Source organism: Nannobrachium achirus, assembly GCF_963921795.1.
Source record: "Nannobrachium achirus genome assembly, chromosome: 6".
NCBI lineage: Eukaryota > Metazoa > Chordata > Actinopteri > Myctophiformes > Myctophidae > Nannobrachium > Nannobrachium achirus.
Window position 1 is genome coordinate 56801727 of NC_137815.1, and position 14209 is coordinate 56815935.

Here is a 14209-nt window from a genome sequence, read left to right on the forward strand (position 1 = left end):
AACACTGATCAGCTTTCAACATCTTAACCGAGCAGATATGGTCTCTGTGCTGTGTTAACATTTATCACAAATATAAACATAAGTCCCCAAAATACTCCTATGTAACACATATTCCTGTAGCATCCACCAACTCACAGTACAGAAAACACATTATTTCAATAAGGCTACATAACTCAAGGCAGAAAGTAAGAACTGTTCTGGCCTCACCTCTTCTTGATCTTTTTAAGTGCACCAATGCACACGTCTTCTAACAGAGAAAATACAACAGGGTGTACTGTAAGAATAGGACAGCCCTGGCTGGCTATACGTTAGGCTTGGCAACAGGCATCCCAAGTGTCATAAATCAGTTATAGATAAATTATTGTAAGACCTGATAATCAATATGTAAAAACACATGATGGAGCAGAGACTGCACGGTGTGGTAACACAATCAATCTTCTTTCTGTATGCTTGCAATGTAAAACGTTATGCCTTTCTTGTACAACATTAGGCTACATGAAAAACAAGCAATTATCTCATCCCGCTGTGTGCCCAGATAAAGAATACAAAATACACCTCAAACATCTAAATCTGAGAGAAAAATGCATAGTCATATTCCGGTTCCAATTCATTGACAAAACAAATATATGTCCAACTTCTTTCTGTTCATCTAAAAACAAGAGGTAGTAATAAGACAATCCAAAGTGGCAGGCAATGCTAAATCTTTGGAGATAAAAAGGCACTTGCTATCCTGACGTACCAAACTGTAACAACTCCACTTGTCTCTGGGTCTCCTCTTCCATGGTCCTTGTGTCTGTACCCTCCCATTCTATTATGCACTTAACCACTAAAGCCCTATTTCAAAAATAGCAAAAACAGACGATCTACAAGCTCTCAATGCATCACACTGTAACGAGTTGCATAGTGAGCTTGTAGATTAGCCACCTTTTCTATCTTTGAAAACATTCACATATAACATGCCCAAAATAGGGATGCTAGGTTGAAAGTGGTTAAGCCTGATTTTCTGCTTCTGCGACAAGTCAACCATTCTTTCAGTTAACTAATAACATGTTAACAACATATTTTTGTAGACCAATTCATTTTGTCGCCAAAGCATGAATCATAATTTAATATCTTATCGCTCATAGCAATATGAGAGAATGGTAATATGTCTTCACAACCCTGGACACCTTCTCATTCCCTCACTGAACACATCTCAAAATGCATCTATTGTCCTTTGCAAAACTGGCCCGCTTCATCTAAAGTACATATGCATGGCTGTTTGCAAAATCATGAATTCTTCAATTTTCTTTCCATGTCGGTTCATCCTTTTGTTCTGATGTAGAAGATTTAAAATGTATCCATGTTTAAAGTGTGTCCATGTTAGTGTGGTCTAACATTGTTTCAATGTTCTTTCCTGGATAGTTGAGCAGTCTGAAGAGAGATTGTGTCACGCTTTGTCAGGCTTTTCCCAAATGTCCCTGAAGGGCTTAGTCTTTAACAAGTCTGTAGACATGATACTGGGCTCCATGTTCACTGGTGGAAACCTCAAACACAAAAGCTATACATAGCAAGGTCTCCTGGGTGTCCCGGTTTGTCACCACCTGGAGGATAAACAATAACAATTTTGTCATATGTTGCGACATTGCATTCAAACAAGTTCCAAGGCCTATTGTTGTCATAGCCTAAACCAGTTACCTGGAGAATAGTGAAGTTTTCAAGAACACTATTCATCATGTACTTTTCAGGCAAGTGCTTGAGCTTGTGGATGAAGTTGATCATGTACTCGCACATAGGAGAGCGGTGGATCCTGTACACACACTTTCCCCCTTCCATCCGAGCATATTCGGTCTGAAACGTGTAAAAGAGTGTCAAAAGGCCTGTCGGTAAGGTGCTTCGGGTTTTAACAACTCACACTGAGAAGAGAATTAAAAAACGATCGATCTTACCTCTACTTTCTCGACTACCTGCTTGCCAAATGAGCAGACTTTGGTTGAAACAGTGATAGTCATGTTCTCAGCACTGCTGTATTGGCTGCTGACACCATAAAAAGAGCCAGGCCCATCCTGCATCCCGCTGCTATTCAGGTCAGCCTGTCAAGGATAAACACTTGATCACATTTCAGACAGGACATCTCATGTAATTACATAATAGGTTTATTGATGGTTATAAAACGGCAATAGGATTGGTTTTGGAGGACTAGATATGGTTTTATGGCTTGTCAGTGCATATACTGTTGTATGTGCCCCGACTTATGTCAGGACTCATATAATCCACCAATGGAACATAAAAGATGATCTAAGCAGGTTATCTTTTATGTTCTATGTGAACAAACAATCAAGACAGCTCCACCTATCGATCCTCTGGGGAAATCCAAATTCAGTGCTGGGGTTGAAGCAGGCAAAATCTCTGCCAACAAAACCTATGCACAGTGACCACAGCCAATCTTGGTCCTGTTCCAATGTGAAGGTCTTTGCATTGGTTCTGCAATGCTGTTGCTTGTTATGACATTTCTGAATAGTTTCCATCCAGTATGAGCCCCTACAAGGAATTTAGACCAGATGTATCGGTAGGTGGAGATCTCTGATCGTCAACAATTTACAGTTTAGGCATTTAGCTCTTAATCCACAGCGATTTACAATAAGCAAGGACATCAAAACTATACACACTATAGCTTCGATGTACGATAGGATTAGCCTGGGTGCCAGCCTGTTGGCTCCGTTCCGCGATTTGTTTTGTCTCTCCACATCGCAGTCTGGAAAGCCTCCTATCTCCAAGGGGAGGTGGGACATAGAAGCGGTATTCACACATCCGTGGCTTCCAATTGGTCTTTGGTGATGTCTGTCAAACACACCAGTGTGCTGAGTGTGTTTATGATGATGTAGCTACGATAACCCTACTCTGATTCGTTGGAAAAACATCCAATCAGCAACGACGACGCCTACGTCACAACTTGCTTCCTGAAATACGAGTCAACTTAATCATTTCCAGACTGTGATGCGGAGAGACAAAACAAATCGCGGAACGGAGCGAACAGGCTGGCACCCGGGCTACGATACGATGCCAAGTCGAAAATAGCTGGCATTGGTCTATATAAAAATGCTATCTAAATTACATTTTGCCTTTGCATAAGCCTCTATGGTCATCGAGGGTAGGCAACTGTTACGGTACGACGGAAGCTAGGGAGTGAGTCAACGTATCTGCATTTTAGGAATACTCACCCAGAATTTGACCAAGAAGAAGGCATTCTGAGGACCTTTCTCATATAACTCTTTGAGCCCACCCTTCTTCTCAGGGAACTTGTCATAGATCTGCCGAATGTCCACAGCCTCCAGGAGTGGGTCGCTGTAGGAGGGGTTTGTTTGCCCAATGTGGACAAACAGATGTTTGCTGTACTGCAATGAGGGGAAAAAAGAGGAATGGGAAGAGGAGGAGAAGAAAGCATAAATATGCCTGTCACTCATGTTCTCATCCTGGCTGTTCCCCATGCCTAAAGCTGCGTCCAAACCTGAAGCTATTTCTTCGCTTTGGTCGCGTAGGTCTGCGTTGTTAAAAAATCATGTCCCGTTGGAATCAAGGCGAAACACTCTGAAAAAAGGGAGTCCCAACACCAAACACCAAAAACATTTCCGTGTCTCCGGACAACATCAACGCTGATTGGCTGTCAGGACGCGATGGGTGGAGTCGGGTGAAGTGAAGTACGCTTCAGTTGGATTTTTCCAAGTGGGGCGAAGATGCCGAGGCAACAGTTCAAGCCGGCCCTTTCGGATGGTTTGCCCCGCGCCGTCTCGTCTTTGCATTCACTTTGTATGTAATCACGCCGCTCTAACCATCCAGGTTTGGATGCAGCCTTAGAAATGTTAAATAGAAAAGTGTGTATGCCCCCATTTCCAGCGACTTTCGACTGCAGCTTTAGCACCACACTACACGACACTACACCGCACCACATAAAAATATCTTAATTTTCCATAACACAAAAGTACCCCTATTGGTAGTGGAGTGGGGTGGTGTTGGGCTATGTCAGTGGAAAAGGGGTTAAAGTAACCAGGTCTGTCTGATGGCAAAATGCACCACTATTAGATAATAGCTAGTCTTGCGTGGCCAGACTGTTGAATCCGCGATTTGGGAAATGCTCCCGTCAACAGTCTGGGGCACGGAAATAGAAACGATGAGTGCGAGATAAAGCGGATGTGATGCAACTGCTCCCTTGGTGCAGTAGCAATAACATGTCCTACTGGAAGCGTTATGTCTCCTTTCAATATTTCTGGGGGCATTATTTAGTCTTTCTCTGGTGTTATTGGTGTTACCTCCATGATGTTTTCAAACGTTTTCTTAAACTATACACCCATAACAAGAATAGGCCGCTCGAATGACTTTGTCTGAGCTATTGTGTTTCTGTTATGTTTCCAATGGGACTACAGTTCCGTGCAGCACTGGCTACTTCCGATACTCGTCGTTCGGGAGCTGCTGTTCTAGACTCTATATAGCATTCGGAGATTGTGGAATAGTTGTCTGGCTACGCAAGACTAGATAATAGCAGATAAAGGGCTCTGCACTCATTCACCTCGTCTTATCTGCACAACAATTATCACTCACTGGCAGACAAGATTATCCCAAGCGTCCAGACGTATTATATTGCCATGTTATTCTTTAACTCACACCTTATACAACCAGTAAGACGCCTAAGGGCGAAAGGCGACCTCGCCCTAAAGCAGTGGTTCTCAACCTTTTCGGGCCGCGACCCCCAAAATAATCATATTTTAACTGGGAACCCCCCCCCACCCACCACCACCATCACCACCCTGACGAGCACTAAGAGTTGAGGAATTACATTTTGTATTATACGGTTCTATTGTGAAAATAGCAGATCTACATGCTCACAACGCCTCGCGCTGCGAGGCGTTGTCAGCATGTAGATCTGCTATTGCCATGCTGCCATGCTGAGTATCTGACATCACTGTGATGATGTCACCTGTGATGTCACAGTGATGTGTCAGGGGAACCACAGTGTCAGGTGTTACCCGTCCAGAGTGGTTCCCCTGACATCACAGTGACAGAGCATGAAGTCAGAGCGACAAACCCATAAACCGTAAAAAGGTGTACACGTCCAGACGGACGCGGACAAGCTGTGACGGTTCTCATGGTAAACTGCGACCTACGTTCACAATGATATGATGATATTTGTGGTTGTTTAAAACTTACGTTATCTGGGTCTCTTTGGACCTCCATAAAGGCAGAGTACTCCAACATTCGCAGCTTAGAGGAAGCAATTGTCCGATCCTGCCACACAGGCACTGCTGTAGCGGCCGGGGGTGGAGGAGGCGCCAAGGGCTCATAATCTGGTTAAAGCGCACACACACACAAACACGCACACACGTACACGTACACACACACACACACACACACACACACACACACACACACACACACACACACACACACACACACACACACACACACACACACACACACACACACGCACAGTCAGAATAACTCGTTGTCATACATTACTTTCCTTTCTCCCCCCAGTAGTTTTCAGTAATGTCCAGAGATGTTGATACTCACTTGATAAGGGTGGGGGTAATGGACCTGGTAGGTTTGGGTATGGGGACTGTGCAAACGGTTTGATACTGCAAAAGAATGAGTTTAGTCAGTGGGGCAGCCGCAGCGATGAAACCTATACAATCTTTACTGAGGTACATTAGCACAGAAACAGAAGAGGCTGCAAATGACGATTCAACAGCGCAAAACCTGATCAGAGCGTGCCACGCTCTGATCAGAGCCTACCTAATTTTGCCATCTGCCTACCTAATCTTTGATTCATATTTGTTAGTCTCTAAGTGGGAGCATGTGTTGCTGCACCAGCTAGGCATAAGTCCGCCTCTGCTTCATTGATTTTTATAACTTAAAACGGCAACATGATGCAAAGTAGCTTCAGCATGGGTCCAATTATTGTACTTACTGTATGCCTGCAAGCCCTGCAATATGCCTGCCAAATGCTGTTTGTGCCGTTACTTATGCACTCGGGACGTGTAATGTCACTTTGCATTCAATACCCTTTCCAATTGTCAGGGAGGGATTATGAGATTCATAATTCAATCAATCAATAAATGTCAGGGAGGATATATCTAATGCAGTATTGCCCTCAATCAAAACTGAAGCAGGTTTGTGACCTGGTGGTAGTCCACGTTAGTGCAGGAAACATATGGTACAGTCAGTGTGAAGCAGAGTTAGTGCTGCCTTGTGCCAACAGCTTTGAGGGCTAGAGGAGAACTTACGCATAGCTGGTGCGGCCAAGCCCAGTCCTTCCCGGGTTGAGCTCTAGAACCAGCCTGATGTGCAAAAATGTGATCTGTTAAACATGCGAGCGCTATCCGTCACTTTCGCCCACCCCACACACACACACACACACACACACCCCTCGTTCACAAATTGTCAGTCAACCCACTCAGTCACTCACTCAAATCCAGGAACAATCTCACTCATAACTGTCATCAAACACACATTGGATCACCACCCACAGACCATAAATGTCTTTATAATAGGGAAGGTGGACTACTCACTCCTGAGAAGGTCCAGGCTGTCCTGGGATTGGGCCAGGCCAGAACTGGAAAACAAGAGTGTCAAGTATGTCAGTATTCTGAAACTTGCTGAACTTGCTTTGTTATTGGCCATATCCGCAATGCACTGCAATTTCTGTGTCCTTAAATAAAGCCTATGGAAATATTGCAAATCGTTGTTGTTGAGGTTTCCACCCGACAAGTTTCAAATTTGTACGTTCTTTCGCAAAGTAATGCCCTGCTTCATCACACAAGGCAAAAAAGTAGTGAAAACAGCAGATCTACAAGCACACAACGCCTCACGGTGCGAGGGTTTGTGTGCTTGTAGATCGGCTGTTTTCACTAGTTTAAATCATTTTTAAAATGCTAAATGCAAAACGAACGGTTTTGGACATACAAGGTTTTCACCCGACAACGACGAAATGCTGGTGCATTTGTGCACAGACAGGACCATTGTGTCAGACGTATTGTAAAGAAAAAAGATTCACCCTGGCTTGTGGAGGGTAGGGGCCCGGAGGCAGCGGTGGGAGTTGGCTCTTGATCAGGCTCGGTGAGACAATCTGTGCAGAAGACAGTGCAGCCATGTTCTGCAGGGCCTTGTCTTTAGAGGCCTGATCCTGTAGGAAGGGACAGAGCGGTGAGGGAGACACTCCACCACAAGATGTCACTATAGCCTAGCATACCACCATAACACTGAGCTAACACAGATGCCTGGGTGCAATTTTGGACTGATAATGTCAGCACATTCATGGTCTTTCACAAAATGATGGGTCTTTTTTTCAACCCATTTCAATCAAAGCAGTGATCAGCTTAAAGTTAACATGCTAATCCAAGCAATCATATTCAGTTATGTGTTCATAATAAATGTCAATATTTCATTAAAATACATTTGCAACAGATGTCATAAGAATGATCACATTTTGTCTTCTAACACAAGTTATGACAAACCTAAAAGATCCCTGGTATATTACGATAATTATCAATAATCTGGATAATTATCAAGCAATTATGTGGTGATATTGTTGTGGTGATCATGCTCTCTACATTGAATTCCAAAGCAGACAAACAACTTGAAATAGCACAGTTAAATAGTGTAAAGCACAGACAAATTAAGCAGCAGCGCTACCACACAATTATTTGTGTGTGGGTCTTGAGACAATTTAAAGGTCAAGGATATCAGTACAATTATACAAGAGAATAGGAGAACACGGTGCATTGATTTGGATCGTAGAAAGAACAGTATGTTCTATTGTACAGTCATCTTGTTACATCAAGTACACAATCCAAAGACTAGCATGTCAAAATCACAAAAAGCAAACCCAGAAACAAGTAAGAATAATGGTGAACGTCTGATGTGGTGCACCACACATACTTCATGATGCACAAACATACCAGGGTAATTTGCTTTCACCGAATACGCTAAACTTGAAAGAAAATGGGCTCCCTCAGTGATGATGCAATTGCAGCGCAAATAAAATAAGAGGATGGAAGTCACGAGTCAAATTCGAACAGAAGAGAACCCATTCTTTTAGCGGATAACTGAAAGGGAATACTTTTGGAGGGCAAGCAGGTGCCAATTAAGCTTTTTGTTGTACCTTTATCTTGTCTCTCAGGCCACAAACACAGGTCCTCATCAAACATTATTAAGGTATTTAAAGTATAGGTAAATCAGATGATGCCTGCGCAGTAAACAAAAAGCTGCCTCAGAAAGCAAGATCCCGAATCAGAGATTAACACCCTGCGAAAGCAAGCTATATATCAGCAGAATGTATACTATGTATCAGGTAAAATGCACTATATAGCATCCTAGTTCATTGTGTGGGTAATTCCTCAGCATTGCTTTATCATGGGATAGGACAGTGGTGTGGAATGCCATGCCAGCAAAGGGCAATAGCAGGGGACAATGCACTAGCACTGTCAAGCAAATGGGAGCGTGAAAGCATAAGTCACAAGTCAAATTCACTTACCAAATTCATGGCCTAAATCAGAAAAGAGAGAAACCATTAGTACCATTAGAGTCATTCTATATGGTATGTTCAGATAAACTAAAAATTTGAGTCTGAAAAAAAAAGGAAATATTTAATTTCTATTACAGTTGTATTATTATTTATAATTAATAATCAAAAGTGCATTTTCTTTTCTACTTTTCATAGAAAGGTATGGTAAGCATTTGCACTACAAAATTGGCAAAGAAACTCAATATGATAGTATTATTACTTTGGCCATAACTAAATATTTGACATTAGCAAAATGTCAAATTCAATTGTACTAGATATTCATTCTTGAATCAAAATTCAATTTTGGTTCATAATTTGAAATGCTCTTTTAGAACATTCATCTTTCAGTAATACCTCTTAACATGATATGATGATATATGCCTTTATTATTAGCATATAGTTACATGCTATTGGGGAACATATCACAGGATAATATTGCACTCTCCTTCCTCACCCGTTTCTATTAAAACGTATCTGAGACAAGTGTTTTTTTTTTCACGCTCTTATCATACATTTACTAATAGATATGATATCCCAAAAATATTATGGTAGCCTAAAAACTGAAAATACATGATAGAAAATAAGCCCTCGTTGACTAAGGTAGCCAAATCTACTGTATATGAACCAAAGTACTTGAATTAAACACTATATAGAATAAGACACAAACAGAGAATATCCAGCATGGGGAGTTTTTGGCAATGTTTAAAAACCAGTTGGGAAAAGAGAGACTGTCTTGTGTTACAAATATCGTCACTGTCGGGCAGAAACCTTGTATCGTCAGGTTTCAAATTTGTAATTTTCTTTCATGAAGTAAAGCCTGCTTCACCATACAAGACTTCCGCACAAAACTAGTGAAAATAGTAGATCTACAAGCACACAACGCCTCACGGTGTGAGGCGTTGTGTGCTTGTAGATCGGCTATTTTCACTATTTTAAACCGTTTTTATTTTAAATTATGAATAAAAATGGTTTTGGACAAACAAGTTGCCACCCGACAACATCAATATATGAATCATCTTGCAAGACGTTAACAGAAACTCGAGACACTTGTGACCTCTCTGTTTCCTCAGCAACCTTCTACTTGTCCCTCATGGACGAATAACTTAGCAAGTTTGGCATATTTACTCATTATGAAACTTTTAGTAAAAGGAAAGTAAAAGGTAGGTGATTGTGAAAACATACACAGTAAAATCCTCAGCATGCATTTAGCAGTTTGTAACGCTGAGGCTACAGTCACACCTAACTTTGTGTCTGCCATGCAGACGTCTTTTTGCAATGGTTTTCAATGGGAACGGACCGTTCTTTTTTTTTTGAGCGGTGAGAGGGTGCTGCTGAGTCTAGCCTGAGCATCAACTGCAATAGGCCTACACACACATTCTCTCTCTCTCTCTCTCACACACACACGCACGCATGCACACCCCTGGGTGAGCAACACACATACACACACACACACACACACACACACACACACACACACACACACACACACACACACACACACAGTAGTGCTGTTGCGTAGCCTCCACGACCACCGCTCAGTTCACACGGGTGTGATTTTTATTTTTATTTTTGGCGTGCCGCAGCTTTCAGCGTGTTGTGGACACCTTGCATGTATGCATTCTATGTGCCAGATGGCTCCAATAGAGAAAAAGTCTATCAGAAGGAGATAAATGCTCCTTCTGAATAAATGCTCGTTGCTGCCATTCCCCCTCTGTCCAATCGGAATGTGTTGAAGGCAGACCGGCCTGGCAACGTCAAGACAGACAGGGCTGCAAGTTACTCCATTTATAGGCTGCACTGGCTGCACTAAACAGGCGGCCGAGCACAGCCTGCATTTATCAGCCTGTAACCATTGTGCAGGTGCGACCATAGCCTGATAGTGTACAAATGTAACCAAATGGACCTGTAAATGAACACTCAGCATTTTCTGGGCATGATGCAGCAGGGGAGAAGTCATGGGCCAAGGTTGGCCCAGAAACATCTCCAGTGGACGGATGGGTTTTAGGAGTGGAAGAGAGGTTTTGGGGAGAAAAGGGGGGTTGGTGGAGGGACGCCACATCATGAGGATGGGTGAAGAGGTAAGCAGATGGTTATATTCTAGACAAGGCCTAGTCACTAGGCCCTAGTGTGACAGCATAATGGCAGAAAGAATGTGTCGCCATCGGATAGGAATAGTCTTGGCAGGCTGTGCCGCAACATTGTGCCATCCCTCGAGAAACCTGAGTGTTAAAATATTAAAATCTCTAGGGATTACATTTCAGGAGGAGAGATAACAGACAGAAAGAGAAACAGACAAACGAGGAAGTACCTCGGTTGCCGCTTCCAGTAAAAAAGTAAGCGATGTGATTAGAGTTCCCGATAATAGCACGCCACCAAGGTTTTCAGTGATAATGGGTGTGTCTGTCACTGTGTGCGTGAATGTGTGGGTGGCATTGGTTTGTGTGGTGTACAACTACGTGAATAATAAAGAGTACGGTCATAATGAGGATGAAGAGGCCAGTTGGAAGGGAAACTGCACCATAGGTTAGGTGAGGCAAGAAGCAGGTCAAATAAGGACAACATGGCGGGTTTAACTCGTTGCTCGATACACAGTCATTGCACCAGGATTATGTTCACATTAAAACGGTTTGAAAGAATACAGTTGAGAGAAACTAAAGATATAAAAGTAGATGGAAGATTGAGGGGCAGAGGAAGTCCATAAGCAGAGGCATGGCTAGCACTGAGGATGGATAGAGAGCCAGAGCAAGGGCAGCATGCTGCAGTACAAGGCAGTTCACCAGGCTTGTCACCCGGCTCATGTAACATTACAGCACTAGAGCAGTGGTTCTCAAACTTAGAAATTTGAAGGTCTCCCCTTAACTTTGACATTGTACAAATGGAACCAAATGGACCCTAACGGGTCCATTTGGTTCCATTTGTACACTGTCAAAGTTACAGACTTGATAGGGTCAATTTAGACCCCCATAAAGGAACCTGGAGAGTCCCTGAAATCCACTTTGAGAAACACTGCACTAGAGTATCGATATAAGTTCATAGAACGTGGACACAAAATCTAAGACGACATTTTTAGCACGTTATTCCTTGTATCAATGCATGCATGATACAGGAGCAGGATCAAGGTTATTGTTTCCTGAGCATATCAGAGAACTGAGATCTGAATCATTACTTTTTCCTAATTTATTAGTCGTTGAACAAAGCTGCATCTCTTTTGCCAAGCTCACATCCTGCATTCCTGACCATTATGTAAATAGGCCACATATATATGGTGGCAAAATGCTAAGCTCCAACTGGATCAAATGTCCCTCCATCACATTGCGGGTATTGTGCAAAAAATAGCGCCAAGCCAAGCCTGTATCAGCCCCGCCCAGCCCGCAGTGAAGCGCATACCTTTAGCTTTGACTGGATCTCGCGAGATTTTCTCCGGGCGAGAACTTGCAAATGGCTAGAAACCTGCAAATGAAAAAGAGCCAAGAGGGGGAAGAGAAAAGGAGAGAAAAAAGACAAGGGAAGAGAGAGAAGCCGTAACCAAAGAGAGAAGAGATGCCCAGTCAGTGGTGCCCAGAGGCCTGTTGGTAGCACCTACCTTGATACCAGCCTGGTATTCTCGTATTTTCTTCCGCGCTAACACCTGTATGTGACTAGACACCTAAAGGGGTGTGAGACAGTATTTGAGCATAAAAACGTTGCATGCACTCAGAAACATGCAAAAAAACACGCTCACACACATGGGTATGCATGCACACATGCGGTACATCTGTGGGCAAGTGCACCGCACATGTGTACACATGCACACACGCACGCACGCACGCACGCACGCACGCACGCACGCACGCACGCACGCACACGCACACACACACACACACACACACATACACACACACACACACACACACACACACACACACACTAATAATAATAATAAACCGATACATTGCATGCAAATGATCTAACCTTAAGGGCTTGTTGAACATAAGATGGCACTGTGGACATGTATGTTAATGTATGTTTTAAAGCAAATTAACAATAACAAGCTATTTATGCATTCTGAAATAGTGTTGAGTAAAACACTTTTCATCATGACCCTGAGTATACCATGCATGTGTTTTATTTAATGAGCCAAGCATGTACAGTAGGTCTAGGGGTGTTGTTATATGCACTAAACGTAGGGGTGTTATATATTTACCTGTTTCCTTGTGCGGGTTTTGCCTGTCCTCAGCTTGATGTACCTTGCTATTAATTCATTACGGCCTGTAACAAAAAAGAACAGAAATTGTACATAAATTGCAAGAAGATTCATATTGCAGTTTGTTCATTACTCTCCATTGTCTCCATGGGCTTCAATATAGAATATTAACTGACAATATCACCAACTGGACAGAAGATGGCGCACTAACCATATCTATACACACGTCAGCCTACTGCACCCCGCACCCGTGTGACCTTTCCCAGAGGTTCTTAGGGACAAACACAGTTGAGTTTGTTGATTGTTACAGGTCAAAGGTCACAGTTATACCTTACACCTTCTTTTGCAAAGTTATATTTAACTTAGGTGTATCATCATATAACACAACCTGCTGATTGAGATTTCTTTCCCCCCACCTCATAATTTTCATTAGCCCATTTGACACCTCTTTACTTTCTGCTCACAGGGCCATGTAGCCTAATTACTGAGAGGAGTGAGAGTGCTTAGAAAACAGGACCGATGTTTTTCATGACATAACATCTACACTCGACATTCTGCACAAACAGGTTGAGCAGAGAGCGGCCTTCTATTTTGGGCTTTAATGGCTTTCTATAGGCCATGGATCTTTAAGATCACCGGGCCGTTTGCACTGAAATGCCGCTTGGATCTGGCAGAACTGGATCACCTTCAGCAGCGAGAAAGAAAAAGTAACAGTGTGCTAATTTGAAGCAAAGAACATCAAGCGGACTTCTTTTCGTTGCCAGGTCATGCTTGCTGGGGTTTTGCGGGTTGCAAATTGGATCGAAATGGGACGGCTGAAAGGTATTATTATATGTATTATTATGAATAATGGCCCAAAGCCGCTGACAGCCAACTGCTGTTTAGAAACACACCCTGACACATAATGACAGGAACAACTGTCAAATCATGCTTCTTTTTCACACATCCCTCAACCCTTGGCCTCCTTTAAGGCCCTGGAAGCACAGTTACCATAAAGGTCGTGCAGGCCTTTCTCCGGCAAGCTCGCAGCACCCACTGTGCTCTCCAACCAGCCAGCCGTTCAGCCAGTAGAGCCAACAGAGTACTGGTGTGCACAGCAGAGTCTGTCTGCTGATACTGCGGCGGCCCCTCCCCCTCTCCCCCGAGTCCAGGGTGAACACGCCCGCTCCAGCGCCTCCGCATTCCTCACATTCCTCTCTGCCTGTCACATCTGTGCTAGCCAGTCTGATTGGCCCGGGCCTGCGAGCGCAGCCGGTGCCTGGGCGGACGAACACATGCACATATGCGCCACTTGCAACTCCGGTTGAAGCCAGGGGCGTCACAAGGGGGGGTTGGGACTGAGTTACTAGGGCCCAATTTGGGGGGGCCTTAATTGTTTTATACTTTAGCTATTGAAAAATAGCAGATAAACAAGCTCACAGCGCGGCACTGCGAGCTTGTAGATCTGCTTTTTTTGAAAAGTCGTGAAAATGAGTGCAAATCTTTGAATA

The 14209-nt window shown here is 43.3% G+C and overlaps 1 protein-coding gene across 1 annotated transcript in view; it reads right to left on the minus strand.

The window, feature by feature from the left end:
* Window positions 1-1461: 1461 nt before the first annotated feature.
* tead3b (TEA domain family member 3 b) overlaps window positions 1462-14209 on the minus strand; it is a gene marked incomplete at its 5' end in the record, with an annotated part of 29313 nt that continues 16565 nt past the window's right edge. The window contains 12 exons of the mRNA XM_080728304.1: window positions 1462-1583; window positions 1678-1830; window positions 1929-2072; window positions 3201-3374; window positions 5182-5318; window positions 5545-5609; window positions 6258-6311; window positions 6543-6586; window positions 7028-7156; window positions 8507-8518; window positions 12120-12182; window positions 12720-12784. Coding sequence (XP_080584430.1) covers window positions 1470-1583; window positions 1678-1830; window positions 1929-2072; window positions 3201-3374; window positions 5182-5318; window positions 5545-5609; window positions 6258-6311; window positions 6543-6586; window positions 7028-7156; window positions 8507-8518; window positions 12120-12182; window positions 12720-12784 — 1154 coding nt within the window. The 3' untranslated portion in view covers window positions 1462-1469. The remainder of the gene's footprint in view (window positions 1584-1677; window positions 1831-1928; window positions 2073-3200; window positions 3375-5181; window positions 5319-5544; window positions 5610-6257; window positions 6312-6542; window positions 6587-7027; window positions 7157-8506; window positions 8519-12119; window positions 12183-12719; window positions 12785-14209) is intronic.